Here is a 14,253-nt window from a genome sequence, read left to right on the forward strand (position 1 = left end):
GAAACACGTGTGCCGGAAGCTGGAAGACAAACTCTGTAAAGATTCAGGGACAAACCACTTCAGTAAAGCTTTCGGGAATCCTAAAAAGGTAGGGCTGAAAAGAAGGAGGTACACATTTTTAAGGCCAGGGATATGTCAGGCAGTCCCCTCCACAGTAAAGGCATTTTGCTACATCCTGCGTTCCCTATTATGAAATAAAAAGTACAATGCCACCTCTTGCACATGTAGGGATCCTGTCCCAGTGCGTACCCCAGAGGACATGGAAGGATGCCAGCCCTAAGTGGGGCCTGGATCGGGAAAGAACTGCACAGCAGGTCCAGGCTGTAGTGAAGGCAGATTTCCCACTTAGACCAGAACATCTGGCAGACCCTGTGGTGTGGAGGTGTCAGTGGTGAGAAAAAAATGCAGCGTAGAATTCATAGTAACCCGATTAGGAAGATCCCACCACAGGACCTTGGTGTTCTGGCCCGGGATCATGCCATGTGTAATGGAGAGCTCCTGGCATGTTCCTGAGCCCTAACAGAGATAGAATACTTGACTATAGCATAGCATTGACCATCCGTCCAGATCTATTCATTAAGAGCCGAGTTCTGTCTTGCCTGTCAATTCACAAGGCCAGATGGGCCCGGCCATGTAAGACAGAAATGATGCATCAGGAACTGGGCCCGAGTAAGACCAGAGGACACAAGTTAGCTGCATGATCAGGGAGCACAGACCTCCATATCACCCACATGATGGTACCAGCTCCCTTCCCCAAGCTCTCATCCATGATCTGATAATAAGGTGTCATACAGACAGCTGGAGGAGCAGGAGAAAGCCCAAGCATGGATTACAGATGACTGGGCTCAGTTTGTGGGGGAGAAACTGAAACCCCACAACAGCATTACATTCTCATACGGGCCGAAAGACAGTGGGGAGGGAAAATCTTTTTAGAGGGCAGGCAGTGCTCCTTGTCATCCACTTTATGGAGAAGGAAAGTGGCCCAAAATGAGAACATATAGAGATTCCTAATCATTGGACAGTGGCCCAACCAGCTGGTCAGAGCCTGGAGGGAAAAGGATGATGGGAAATAAAAACCATCCACAGGGTAAAGGCGTGTGGATGAGACATACGGGAATGGACACAAGATGTGAACATTTCATGTTAATACCAGTCAAAAGGCATCCGCCCTGAACATTGGACGACTAGGTTGACAAGATGACTCAACCAGTTGACATCAGTTCTCAGCCCTGGGTACTCTAGAACTGGCATGATGGGTACATGAGTGGCGTGGTCATAATGTCAGAGATAGAGGCTACACATGGGCCCAACGGCATAACTTCCACTTACCAACGCCAACCTAATTACTTCCTCTGAATGTCGAAACTGCCAGCCACAGAACCAGTGCTGAGCCCCTGACATGGCTTTATTTCCCAAAGAGACCAACAGCTACCATCCACCCACAGTTGATGACACTGGGCTCCTTTCAATCTGGAATGACCAGCAGTTTCTCTCCCTAGGAACGGAGTCCTATTCCAAGTATGGGCTGGCCTTTCCTGCCCACGGAGCCTCTGTCAGCATCACCGTCTAAAAGCTTATGAAGTGCTTGATCGATAGGCACAGAACCCTACATAACAGTATGTGAGCGGGGGATACAATTTAAGTCAAAAAAAGGTCATGTGATCCACAGGTCATATTCCACGCTGTACCATCCAGAGGCAGTCAGCCTGATAGAGTATTGCAATGGCCTGCTGACAGGGCAGCTGGAACACCCCCTAAGAGGCCATCATCTACAAACATGGGGAGCTCTCTTCCAGAATGTAGAATAAGTCTAAACCCAAGATCCCTATATGATGTTGTAAGAAGAATGCAGGGGTCTAGGAACTAAGGGGTAGACGCAAGGATGGCCCCACTTCTCCTTCTCAATGAAACTTGGGGCGATTTGTGCTTCCTGCCCCCCAAGACTTTGAGCTCTGTAGGGTTAGCGGTCCTTGTCCCCAGAGAGAATGCGTTTTTGCCAGGGGACAGAGCAAGAGTTCCACTGAGCTGTGGATGCCAGCTGGATATAATGGATTCCTTGTGTCCAGGACCAATGGTGAGAAAAGGAGTCACCATCCCGGCGGGGGCTATTACTTCTGATCATCAGGTGGAGGGGCTAGCTGACGGCCTCCAGAGGCCGCAGCATCAGGCTCCAGCACAGCATTCATGTTGAGGCCATTCTGTCCCTGGGTTGCCCAAACAACGACTGAGCACAGAGAGGGTAGTGGAGCTGGGACATGCCTACACATTTCGGTCTCCTTTAATGGGCAGGCTTGGCTCGGGAGCCCCGTGTTGGCCTGGACTTCCTCAGAGCTCCACTACAGTCCGAACGTCGTCCACCACATCCTCTCCCTTCCGTGTCTCCCTTCACAGGTATCAGGTCAGCACCATGGTCTCAGCCTCCTCCCACTCATTGCTCGCTCTTCTCTCTCTTCTCGCCCCTCATCGGCTTGTCTGCCAATACGTTTCTTGGCCTCCTAATTCTATCTTGGCATCTGCTTCCTGGAGATTTCAAGCAGACGCAATGGGTTGAGGCTAGTTGGTTCATTTTTTTTTTTTTCCTTTCTTTTCAAGGGAGGAGGAAATCGGGGTGGCTAGAAGGAGGGCACCACGGTAACGCCTGATGTGTACTTCCTATTGTTTTTAAATTTTTTTTTTTAACGTTTATTTATTTTTGAGACAGAGAGAGACAGAGCATGAACGGGGGAGGGTCAGAGAGAGAGGGAGACACAGAATCTGAAACAGGCTCCAGGCTCTGAGCTGTCAGCAAAGAGCCCGACGCGGGGCTTAAACTTATGGACCACGAGATCATGACCTGAGCCGAAGTCGGACGCTTAACCGACTGAGCCACCCAGGTGCCCCATTAAAAGTTAAATGAGAATAATGGGAAAATGTAGAATTACTAATATGCTTGGTTATCAAGTCTTTATTGCTCACAAATCCAGGAAATCGGACGTTAAAACCAGTCACTGCTTTCCAAAGGGAACACCTCTTATCGAGCCTATAAAGAAAATTTAAACAAAAGTTAAACAAAAACTTAAAAATGTGTGAAGTGTTCTCATTCTAGCTAAAACCTGAAACTGGTCCCCATCGCTTGAGGAGTTTTGGTTTATAAAACCATAGTGCATTGTAAGTGTTCTACATATAAATGGTAACTCGTGGGCTTTATGTGATATTAATTAGTTTTGGTTTTTATGTCTCCATCACCTGTTGACAGGATCTTTCATGAAAAGTGATACTTTATACTACAGTCAGATAAACTTTTATTTTGGTCATGTCATTTTCGTGCTGCCCTTAAGCGTGTAACCAAAGAAAGTAAATTAGGACAAAATCGGTTTTGTGCTTCTAAGATAGCAACCAGGACATTAGGAGTGCACGATTAATGTTTGGACTATATTAGTGTACTTTTAAGCAAATCTATGGTATTGAAAAACATAATCCACTCTACTCAGAAGCAGTGCTTTTTTACTAAAGGAAAATGTGTTGGCAACTGTTCCGTTTCCATGGATTTGTGATTCTAATAGGCCCTGAAAATAAAACTCGATCTTTGCCAAAATCTCACTTATGCTTTATATCAATAACATGCCCTTTATCCCTGCTTACACATTTGGGAAGCAGAGAAACAACACCAATTAGTTAAAAATCCATTAATTAGAACTCTAAAGAACTGATTTTAGGAAAGGGGAGATGTGTGGGAGCTAACACCTAACACTTTATTTTTATGAAAAAGAGAAAAATTGCACAAAATCATGAGGAATTGAAAAAAAAAAAGCAAACATCTTTCAGAATACATTTAACAGTAGATATTTCAAATTTAAGCCATTTTCAACATATAATAATATTAAATAACTAATGGCGACCTCAAGCAGCAAGGAGGATACAGTTATGCCCAAGACATTCTACTTCCAGAAACAAATGTATTATACATTTAATTCTTTAATTCTGGTGATGCAAAAGGAAGGACCAGAAGATTAAAGGCTTTAATCCTCAGTTAACTAGGAAATCAAATCAACAACTAGAAATCCATTCTTTAAACGAGTGGCTCTTAATTTAGCTACATGGTAGCCCGATCTGGGGAATTTTCAAAATCCTCAATGCCTAGGTCCTACTTCGGACTAATTAAATCAGCATTACTGGTTTGTTTTGTTTTGCTTTTTTGACTCCACAGGTGATTCTGATGTGTGGCCAAGATTGAGATCCACCACCTTGAATACTACAATTATTTTAATTTTTAGCTTACTACAGTTATTTTAAGTTTTAAACCAGATTAGTTTACATTGTAGATTAAATCTCTACTGCTGGATGGAAGCATATTTGCCAAGTGACCTTTAATTTTACTAGAGTACTGGAAAAATAATTACATCCAAATGCCATGATTAACATTATGTTTGATGGTCTTCCAGTCCTGAGGGTGGCCATGTAACCCAGTTCCGGGCTCTGAAATAGAAGGTAAATGCTGCTCGTTTTTTTTCCTTCTGGGATAGAAAGACAGAGTCCTATCTGGGTGGAAAAGTAGATTTCATCCCTTTCCCCATTCTCCTAGTCCTAAACTCTAATATATATCCTGAAACTGAGTACATCTGGCTTCAGAAAGCAACAGTGAAATAAGTCAGAGAAAAACAAATATGGTATGCTTTCACTTTTGTGTGGAATCTAAAAATCCAAGGTCATAGAAACAGAGAACAGATTGGTGGCTGCCAGAGTGGGGGAGGGGGCACTCAGGGGGAGAATGGCTGAGGGTGAACAAAGGACGGGGATGGAGGGAGAAAATAAATAAAAGCAACAAGTGAGAACATTAGAAGTCAACACACTAAGGGTGGCGGAGCCCAGAAATTGAAAGAGCTTGGGTCTTTGATGACACTTGTATCACTGAACTAGAAAACTACCTTTAGAATTTTTGTTGTGAAGAAAATTACCGCTTAAGCCACTATTAGCGGAAATTTCCATTCCTTGCCCTCAAGAGCATTTCTAATGGATACAGCTTGGTTCTCTCTCTGTGTCTTTCTCCTAGATCAAGGTATGAATCACTCAACATTTACTACTGGCTAATAACTTTACAGTTATTTCTTGAGTCATGTAAGCAACCTCAAAAGATAAATACTACTTTTCTCATTTTATGTAAGCAGAAACCGAGGCCCGTACAAATTAACTGTCTTGTCCATGGCCCTATGGACCTTGGATTCTAAGCCAGATTCATTTGATTCCAGTACCAAGCATCTTAATTACAGTGCTATAAAACCTCTTAGATGTGTACAAGTCTGATGGTTCTGATTAAGTTACATGCTCTATCATTTAACAAGAGCATTTTATGCTTGTAGGAATACACATATTCTTAATGCTCGACATTTAGATTATTAGATATTTGAAGAATTAATGGGCTTAATTTGGTTCATTGCAAGGTTATAGACAAGCTTTTTTGTTGTTGTTGCTGTTCTGCAAAGACAGGAGACGCTTTAGACTCATTCCAAACAAAATTGACTCAAGTCAATTCATTTTTTGGTAGCACAAAGGACTTGATAAATAGCATTATTAGTAATAATCTAGGACTTTGGTATGTCATCATTATTTTTCCTCCCTAGTGAAAATACAAATGAATAGTAAGTAGGGTTTTGATGTCTATGTTTAAGTTATTTACATGGACGTGTTTGAGAGGATATGCGGTGCCACTGTCTGTGGCCTTACAAAGAAAAATGTATCCGTTCCAGGTATTGTGTGGTAGGGTGTATCTCTGCTTTTGAGCATTTACTAGAGAACCAATGGATTAGGGAAAGCCGTCCAGGGGCAGTCGTGTTGAGTTTGGAGTCAGGCTCACCCGATCAACTTTACTCTGTTTCCCCTTGTTTCCGTAAAATGAAGGGAGAGGCCTTACTGCAGTTGTTCTTATGAGACTTAAGTGAGCTGAAATGCAAACACACTTATAATACTTAGGGCAAACAGTAAGTACTTCCTAAACAGCTATGTGCTGAGTAGTGGGATGTGTGCGTGAATAATGACAGTCCTGCCCTCAGGAAGTCTAGAAAATTACCAGTCTTAAGCCTAATGCCTTAAGGGACAAGAGATGGTGTCGTTTGCAAGACAGTAAAATCTGACGCTTGACACACTTGGAATCATGTCCTAATTCCTCAACTTTCCGGGTCGTCAAAAGGTGTGTTATGTCCCAAACCCCAGAACCTGTTAAAGGGACTTTATTTGGGAAAAGAAGATCTTTGCCGTATCACTTAAGTCAGGACCTTCGGATGAGATCGTCCTGTATTATCTCAAAGGGTCTTAAATCCAATGACAAGTATCATAACCAAATATGTGGTGTTAGTTTCTTCAGCTGAAAAGTGGGGATAATATCCTAACTATAGTCTCATTTCCTAGAGTGGAAAATGGGATAATGCAGCCTGGAGACACGAGAAGGCGTTAAAAATGACATTTAATGAGCGCTTACCAGGTTCATTCACTGTGCTAAGCGCTATGTATGATTTATTGATCTCTATTTTATCGAGCTGGTAACAAACATTCAGAGACATACAGTAATTTGCCAAAGCCACAAAGCGAAAAAACCCGGGATTAAAATTCAAACCGACTTCCGAGAACACCCTTTTATCCTTCAGGCTAGACTACCAGAGAGGGTGCAAATGAAAGCACTCTTAAAATAAAAAAAATCAATTATTTTGGTATTAGCTCAGTCGCCACCCCAGGACTCCGTTTCAACAACAGACGCGTGGGCGAGAAGCTGCCTTCCTTTCTCGGGCCTGGGAACGACAGGGTTAACGACGTCACTTTCAGGCGCCGGCGATACGCGATCGCCCTACGGATCCTGTCAAGGGCCAATACCCGCGCACGGCGCAGCCGTGGCGCCTCCAGAGGAAGTGCTGGAAGCGGACCAATAGAAATGCCGAATTTCCGTTTTCCTGGCTAAGGCCTCTCCTTTAACCCCAGCTCCGTTGCGCTAGAAGGAAAAGGCGGGCCTGGGGGCGGGGCAAGTCGAGGAAGCGGAAGCGGCGCCGCGGAGCGTGGCCCCCGCCCGCCTCGGCCCCACGTGTGCGGTGAGTACGGCGGCCTCGGCGGCAGCCCCTGGAGGGGTTCGTTCGCCCCCTTCCCCGAGCTGCAGGGGGTGGGTCTGTCCGAGCCGCCAGAGGGTAGAGGTGCTCGCGCCTGTCACCCGCTGGATAGTCTTCTGTGGCCTTTTCTGTTCTGGGAGAGTCGGGGGAGACGAGAGACTGGCGACCGGGGCGGGTTCACGACTTGTCTTCCTCTTACTTTGCCCTGAGAGGGCTGCTGGGTTGGCCCGAGCTTCCTTCCCTCTAGGATCCCGGCCCGTGCCCGTGGCGGTCAGCCTTTCTGTCGTGTGTGGCAAACATCCACTCGACCCTGTGCACGCTGGGGGCCGAGGGTACAGGCTGAACGTAGTTGCACGTTATCAGCGCTAGGAAGGAAACGAGCTTGGTGCCGTGGTGGAGGATAGGGGAGTCTGAAGGGGTCTCTAAGCTGATACCTAAAGCGTAAGAGGCAACTCTGAAATCTGGAAGCCCAGGGAAAACTACTTTAAGCAGAGGCAGTAACTTGGGCTAAGTCCCTGCGGTGGCAGCTAGAGAAAGGGGACCAATGTGAGCTCGGAGTGCAGCGATACAAGATAAAGTTAGAGGGGTAGCGTGGCCGCGGTTCTGTAAGGCTTTAAAGGCCGTGATGAGTGGTTGAGATTCGATTTCTATACAGTGGGGAAACCCGTTTCTGTTCTCATTTGCAGAAAACATTGGAGGCTTGTAAGGAAGACACCTGGTTGACCCAGGTTCTCTTTAGGAATTGTCTACAATTTCGATTATTATTGAGTATATCATTGAAAAGTATTGGTGTTTTCCATTAGGTGGGTGGTAGTGGAGGTGGAAGTTGACGAGTTGGAAGTATTTTTAAAGGCGGTGTCAAAAGAATTTATGGAAGGATTGAACATAGCAAACCAGGGAGAGCAAAATGTCAAGGGTAACTCTTAGGTTCTCCTGAGATGATGTGTGGCTGGCTGAGATGGCAAAAATAGGGTGGGGTGGATTAGATGAGGATGTTTTTCTTTGGGGGTGTTTTGCAGTGGAGTTATAGTTGAAGAATTTATTTTGGACTTATTAAGGCTGAAGTGCCTGTAAGACACGTAAACCAAGGTGTCAGGGAGGCAGTTAGATACACAAGTCTGGAACCCAAGGAGCAGTTCTGAGTGGGAAGTAATTTGGGAGTTCTCAGCATAGAAAGCCATGGGATTGGATGAGATCACTTAGGGAGGAATGTGGAGAGAGAGGGGGACACTTGAGAAATACCCCTATTTGGAGGTTGCATATTGAAGGTTTACCTCTTTCATAGTTCATTGCTAAGCTTGTTGAGAGGGTGGGATCAGTCACTTGCCCTTCTGTGCCTGGAAAATCTTTGCTGTTTCATTCCACAAGGCAAAATTGGCCTCTTAGCTCTGTGGCTTTTTGAACGCTTTATATGTGATTCAGTTGTAACAGTTATGTTGTGTTTTATTATTTTTTTTTTTAAAAAAAACCTTTTAATGTTTTACTTATTTTTGAGAGAGAGAGTGTGTGAGCAGGGGAGGGGCAGAGAGAGAGGGAGACACAGAATCCGAAGCAAGCTCCAGGCTCTGAGCTGCCAGCCCTGAGCCGGACGTGGGGCTCAAACCCACGAACCCACAAGATCATGACCTGAGCTGAAGTCGATGCTTAACCAACTGAGCCACCCAGGCGCCCCGATTATGTTGTGTTTTAATTTTGTTTGCTTCTACTCCACCACTTTGAATTTCTTTTTCATCTATTTTATTCAACGCAGTAGCTTTCTAGCACAGAGTGTATAGGTATGCAGTATGTTTCAAGTCCAAGGTGTGAAATTGTAAGAAGGCCATCAAAATGTGCCAGAAAGGATTAAGAATGAGAATCATTTGGGAAAGAAGGTAGGCGTGTGGAGAAGAAATAATAAATTCATTTAAGGACATATGGGTGGCTCATTCAGTTAAGCGTCCAACTCTTGAGTTTTGGCTGAGGTCGTAACCCCCCTGTTCGTGAGTTTGAGACCTGTGTTGGGCCCTGTGCTGACTGCCCTGAGCATGCTTGGGATTTTCTCTCCCCCTTTCTCTATCCCTCCCGTGCTTGCTCTTTCTCTTGTGCGAGTGCGTGCTCTCTCTCTCTCTCTCTCTCTCTCTTGCTCTCCCTCTCTCTCAAAAATGAATAAACCAAAAAAAAAAAGTTGTCATTTAAGCTGGATTTGAAGGGTGGGTAGGGTTAATATTTGATAGAATGGCTTTAAAGTTTGAAGACGTTTGGCTTGGGTGTGTTGTTTGTGATGAGGGTATGTTAGGACTAAATTTTGGATGACGGTTTGAAGTATTTCGTGTTGTCAGTTAGGAAACTTTTGAAGCTGTTGGAGCAGCGAGATGGTACGAAATTGGTGACTTTGTAGATCAGGCAGCGGAGAGTGGATCACAGCAGCTGGGATCCAACAGCAAAAACCAAGCTGAGCAAGAGATACAGAGCCTGAATGGGGAATAGCGGAAGGGGAAAAAGAGGAGACAGTTCCGAAAGCCAAAGAAAGGTGCTGATTAGCTGTGATGGTACAGGCTCCCCAAGCAAATGCATCCTGCCAAGTGAAAGAAGTAAGACCCAAAAGGCTATCTACATGCAGCTTGACTTTGTTTATACGACCTGTTTGAAAAGAGGTGCAACCAGAGGGACGGAAAACAGATCAGTGATTGCCACGAGAGCCAGGAGGGGACGATGGCAGAGGGGCTCCCCTGGGGACTTTCTGGAGTTAAAACAGTACCCTAATGCACTTTGGTGGAGGAGACAGGACTCTGCATTTGTCAGAATCAGCGCCCTCCACCAAAGAGTGAGCTTGACTGCGGGTGCAAGAAAGTCAGCCGTCGTGTCTGGAAATGGAATGCAGACCGCGAAAACTAAATCTAACTTGTACAAACCTATAAAATGACCTCACTGAAGGGAGTGGTGGGGGAAGTTGACCTAAGTAATTTTGAAAAACAGTACTGTAAATGGATACTGTTGGGGGGGGGGGGGAAGAAAGTTGTCAATAAACTGTGGTGGAGTTGGGAAGTTCGTTTCCCATGGGCATACGGTGTGGCATTCTGAAACTACATGTGCTACGCAGATCACTGGTGGCAAGTTTCTCCCTGTCAAGAGAAAAAAGTGACAAGGCAAGAGGGGAAGACCAGAATGAACCCTGTGGCGCTTGATTAGAGTTGGAGACGTTAGTGTGAACTTACTTACCAGATAGACAAAGAAATGCAGGCTCCCGCGTCCACAGATGCTGGTATACGGACCTGGGTATCACCAGCCCCGTCTGGTGCAAAGCCCTAGAAGCAGTGACGTCAAGTGCGCCTCGCGCTCAGATCCTGCCATTCTCAATAAAAGGAACCAGGGTTCCTTGGAGAAGTGGCTGGTTTCAGGGCCAGTGCAGGGAAGTTGCAGGATGAACTTGGCACAAGTGCCAGGAGGTAAGGGCGTGGGAAACCAACCGGATGGGTCACGTCGCAAAGACCGAAGCAGCCTCTGAGATTTCCCGCTGGCCACAGCTGGCGCAGTTTGAGCAACGAAGCAACTATAGGATTGGGTTCGAACCCAAGGAGTAAAATGCGTGCGAGGCCATCTTGATGTAAATACGTGATTAAATAAGTAAATGAAGAAGGGACACACTTCTCCCTGCAGAAGAATTAAAAATATCATTGGTAGACGTAATGCCAGTCAGTACCACTGTGACCTGATGAGAAGGGCACTTAGCTCTGTGATACTCTTCAGAAAGATCCACACCAGTCCGATCACCAGCAAATCTCAGGCAAACCCCAAAGGAGAGTATTGTGCACAGTGACCAGTACTCTTGAGTAGCATCTCGGTCATGAGAAAGAAGAGCGAGACACTGTCACAGGTTGGTGGAAACTAAGGAGACCTGATGACTAACTACCGTGGATCCTGGTCCGGAAGGACGGGCAGAATCCGAAGTTAATAGTATTGTGCTGATCCTCTCTCAGTTTTGACAAAGTGCTGTGGTAAGATGCTAACGTCGGAGGAGTGGACTAGAACATTCGGTTTCTCTTTCCAAACTCTTGTGTAAAACGAAAACTATTTCAAAATGAACGGTGAAAACAAATGTACAGAGAAAATATATAAATGTCTGCATTTTTAGACCAACAGCAGCACAGAATAACTAAGGGATACAAGCGTCATCGTGATAAAGCAGCCAAGTGCTGAAATGAGCCCACAGTTAACCAATGAATGACCTAAGGAAACAGAGTAATTCAGGGGCCCTCCATTTTTCAGAATTATAATAGGAAAGACTGAAGTCAGCTGCACTTTCCAGAGAGTTCTTTGCAACCTTACTGGTCCCTTGAGATGTTTCAAGAAAAAGGGACTCAATTAGGGTTGGAAAAATCTTTCCTACTTTAGCCTGTGTTTGGTGATTGATGGCTTAAATTAGCAAATGAAAAGAATCTGAAAAGCCTTTCTTTAAAAAGCCTAATTATTTTCATTTAATTCACTATTTCTCAAATACATGCCATCTTTGAACCCTTTTTTTTTTTTTTTTTTTTTAACGTTTATTTATTTTTCAGAGACAGGGAAAGTGAGCAGGGGAGGGGCAGAGAGCGAGAGGGAGACACAGAATCTGAAGCAGGCTCTGGTCTCCGAGCTGTCAGCACAGAGCCCAACAGGGGGCTCAAACCCACAGTGAGATCGTGACCTGAACTGAAGTCGGACGCTTAGCCAAATGAGCCACCCAAGCGCCCCTGAACGCTTCTTTTTTCTTATACCCGTTAATAATCTTGCAAAATTAGTTCTTCTTGAGTAGAAAATTCTTGTTTTAGGAATATCTGGTATTGTCTAGGAATTTCTAACGTCTACTCTAGAGCGTCAACGTCAGAACTTTAGAAATAAATGTACAACTTTGGAAGGTAGAGAAATAGGCAAGTGACATTTGCTCTTGACATATTCTCTGAGCTTTCAGGAGCCTCGGGTAATCAAGGGGTTATCTGTTGCATGCCCTGTGTATAGTGAGCTCTCTGGACCCGGAAGTGACCTGTTAGATTTCTTCCAAATGAAATATTGAATATCCCAACATAAACTTACTTTGGAGATCACTGAGAAAATTACTGGTTGCTTCTAAAAGAATAGCAAATTAAGCATTTGAAGTTAGTCTTTGTTTTAGCTACAGTGGTATACATAGGGAACTTGTAGGTAACTTTGATTTTCTTTCGTTAAATTTGAATATATGGTTGAGTGCAATCTATTTTTTGTTCTGGACTTTTTAGGATGGAAACCAAGAAATCCACATGACGATATTGTCAGTTTATTTTTTTTTTAATGTTTATTTATTTAAAATCTGTTTAATGTTAGAGAGTGCATGAGCTTAGAGGGGCAGAGAGAGAGGGAGACACAGAATCCAAAGCAGGCTCCAGGCTCCGAGCTGTCAGCACAGAGCCCGACGCAGGGCTCGAACTCATGAACGTGAGATCATGACCTGAGCCGAAGTCAGACGCTTGACTGACTGAGCCACCTAGGCATCCCTGTCAGTTTCTCATCACACAGTCTTCCTAAGTTATAAGAAACACAAACACTGACACTTGTGTCATATTAAATGTCATGGTCTGTTTTTACCCAGAATTATTGCTAATGTGTTGCCTCCACGTACATCACACACTAGGTGTACATGTTCTTAATTTTTGTGTTGGTACCTTGTCATTTCTACTTTTAAAATCTTAGAAACCGTGACTGCGTAGTCCCTGGACTTGTTGACCCATGGTCTGTCCAGGTGATTTGTCCTGCATCCATGAAATCCAAGGACTAAATGTGGCTTGATTGATGACCCTTACTGGGTGAGAGCAATCCAGTGATCCCTTTTGGGTTTTGTTTTGTCTTCCAGAAGTGCTACAATGGAAGTTAAAGGGAAAAAAAAAATCACAGGAAAAGATGTGAAGACCTCACAAGAAAAAAACATATTTCATAAAAACAGTGGTAAGATAGTCCTCCCAAACCATGTGGCCGTGTCCCTTGTAACCGGAGGGAGGGGGTGGTGGGATGAGGGGGCCTAGAGCAGATGTGGGTCTGTATTCCCGGGTTAGGATTAGGGGGAAGTACGAGTTCTTGTGTCCGAGTTTGCGAGTTCCCCGTGAAACTAAGACATTTAAGACATTGCCAGTAAAATCGGGGTGCTCTCTTCACGGAAGACCCCTGATCTCAGCTGCGGATGCTGCTGCCTCATTGTTGTCATTAATTTACCGCAACATTTTATGTTCGTGTTTGAGAAATTGTGCCTGAGCAATGCCTGCTACTGGTAACCCGGCTGACCTCCGGCTTCCAGATCTCTGGATGTGAAGTCGCTATTACGCCATCAGGTGTCAGTGTTGCAGAAGGGAATAGTCAGGGACTCTGTCCATGCCTAAGTGATTCATCTCGTTTGTGAGGTACTTAGTTTGCAAGCTTAGTTAGCCAAAGATTTTTATCAAATACCTGTATCATGGGCTTTGAAAAACTTTTTTCAAAGTTAGAAATTTGGAAAAATTAATGTCTTTAATTCAATGTGATATTTAATAAAATAATAACGTCCTTAAGAAAAAAAAATAACCTTTAAATTTGATACATCATTTAATACATACTTTCTCCTTTTTTTGAAGTTTATTTATTTCTTTGGGGAGAGGCAGAGAGAGAGGGGTGAGGGGGGTGAAGAGAGAGAATCCCAAGCAGGCTCTATGCCCAGTGCAGAGCCCAACATAGGACTCTATCTCACCACTGTGAAATCATGATCTGAGCCAAAATCAAGAGTTGGACCCTTCACCAACTGAGGACTGAGCCACCCAGTACCCGTAACATATATACTTTCTAAATTTTAAGTGTTCATTTTATTAGACCCCCTATTATGTTATTGAACCGCTGAAAATAACGTATGAGGACTTGAATGACAAGGTGTCGTTAAAGTAGAATACAGGAGATAGAAATAAAATGTCATATTATCAAATTATATGCTTAAAGCAGAAATACGTGTGACTTACAACAGTGGTTTATCTGTAGAGTTTGTAGATAATTTTTATTATGCATTTCCCTACTTTGTCGATTTTCTTTAGTGAACATGTATTCTAATTTTATAAATCAGAAAAAGCTTTAAAATTGTGTTTTGATTTTTTAAAAAATTCTGTTCTCCATATTTAAGAGTAAGACAAAGTGTATTTCTCTAAAGAGCGTGTTCTTTTGTGTAACAAACACAGCCCAG

At 44.1% G+C, this 14,253-nt stretch overlaps 1 protein-coding gene across 1 annotated transcript in view; it reads left to right on the forward strand.

Annotated features, from left to right (window-relative positions):
• Positions 1–8,804: 8,804 nt before the first annotated feature.
• Positions 8,805–14,253, forward strand: part of PUM3 (pumilio RNA binding family member 3) — a 42,010-nt gene continuing 36,561 nt past the window's right edge. Inside the window, exons 1-2 of the mRNA XM_042913022.1 lie at positions 8,805–8,938; positions 12,910–13,001. Of these exons, the coding sequence (XP_042768956.1) occupies positions 8,895–8,938; positions 12,910–13,001 (136 nt within the window). The 5' untranslated portion in view covers positions 8,805–8,894. The remainder of the gene's footprint in view (positions 8,939–12,909; positions 13,002–14,253) is intronic.

Source organism: Panthera leo, chromosome D4 (assembly GCF_018350215.1).
Source record: "Panthera leo isolate Ple1 chromosome D4, P.leo_Ple1_pat1.1, whole genome shotgun sequence".
Classification (NCBI taxonomy): domain Eukaryota; kingdom Metazoa; phylum Chordata; class Mammalia; order Carnivora; family Felidae; genus Panthera; species Panthera leo.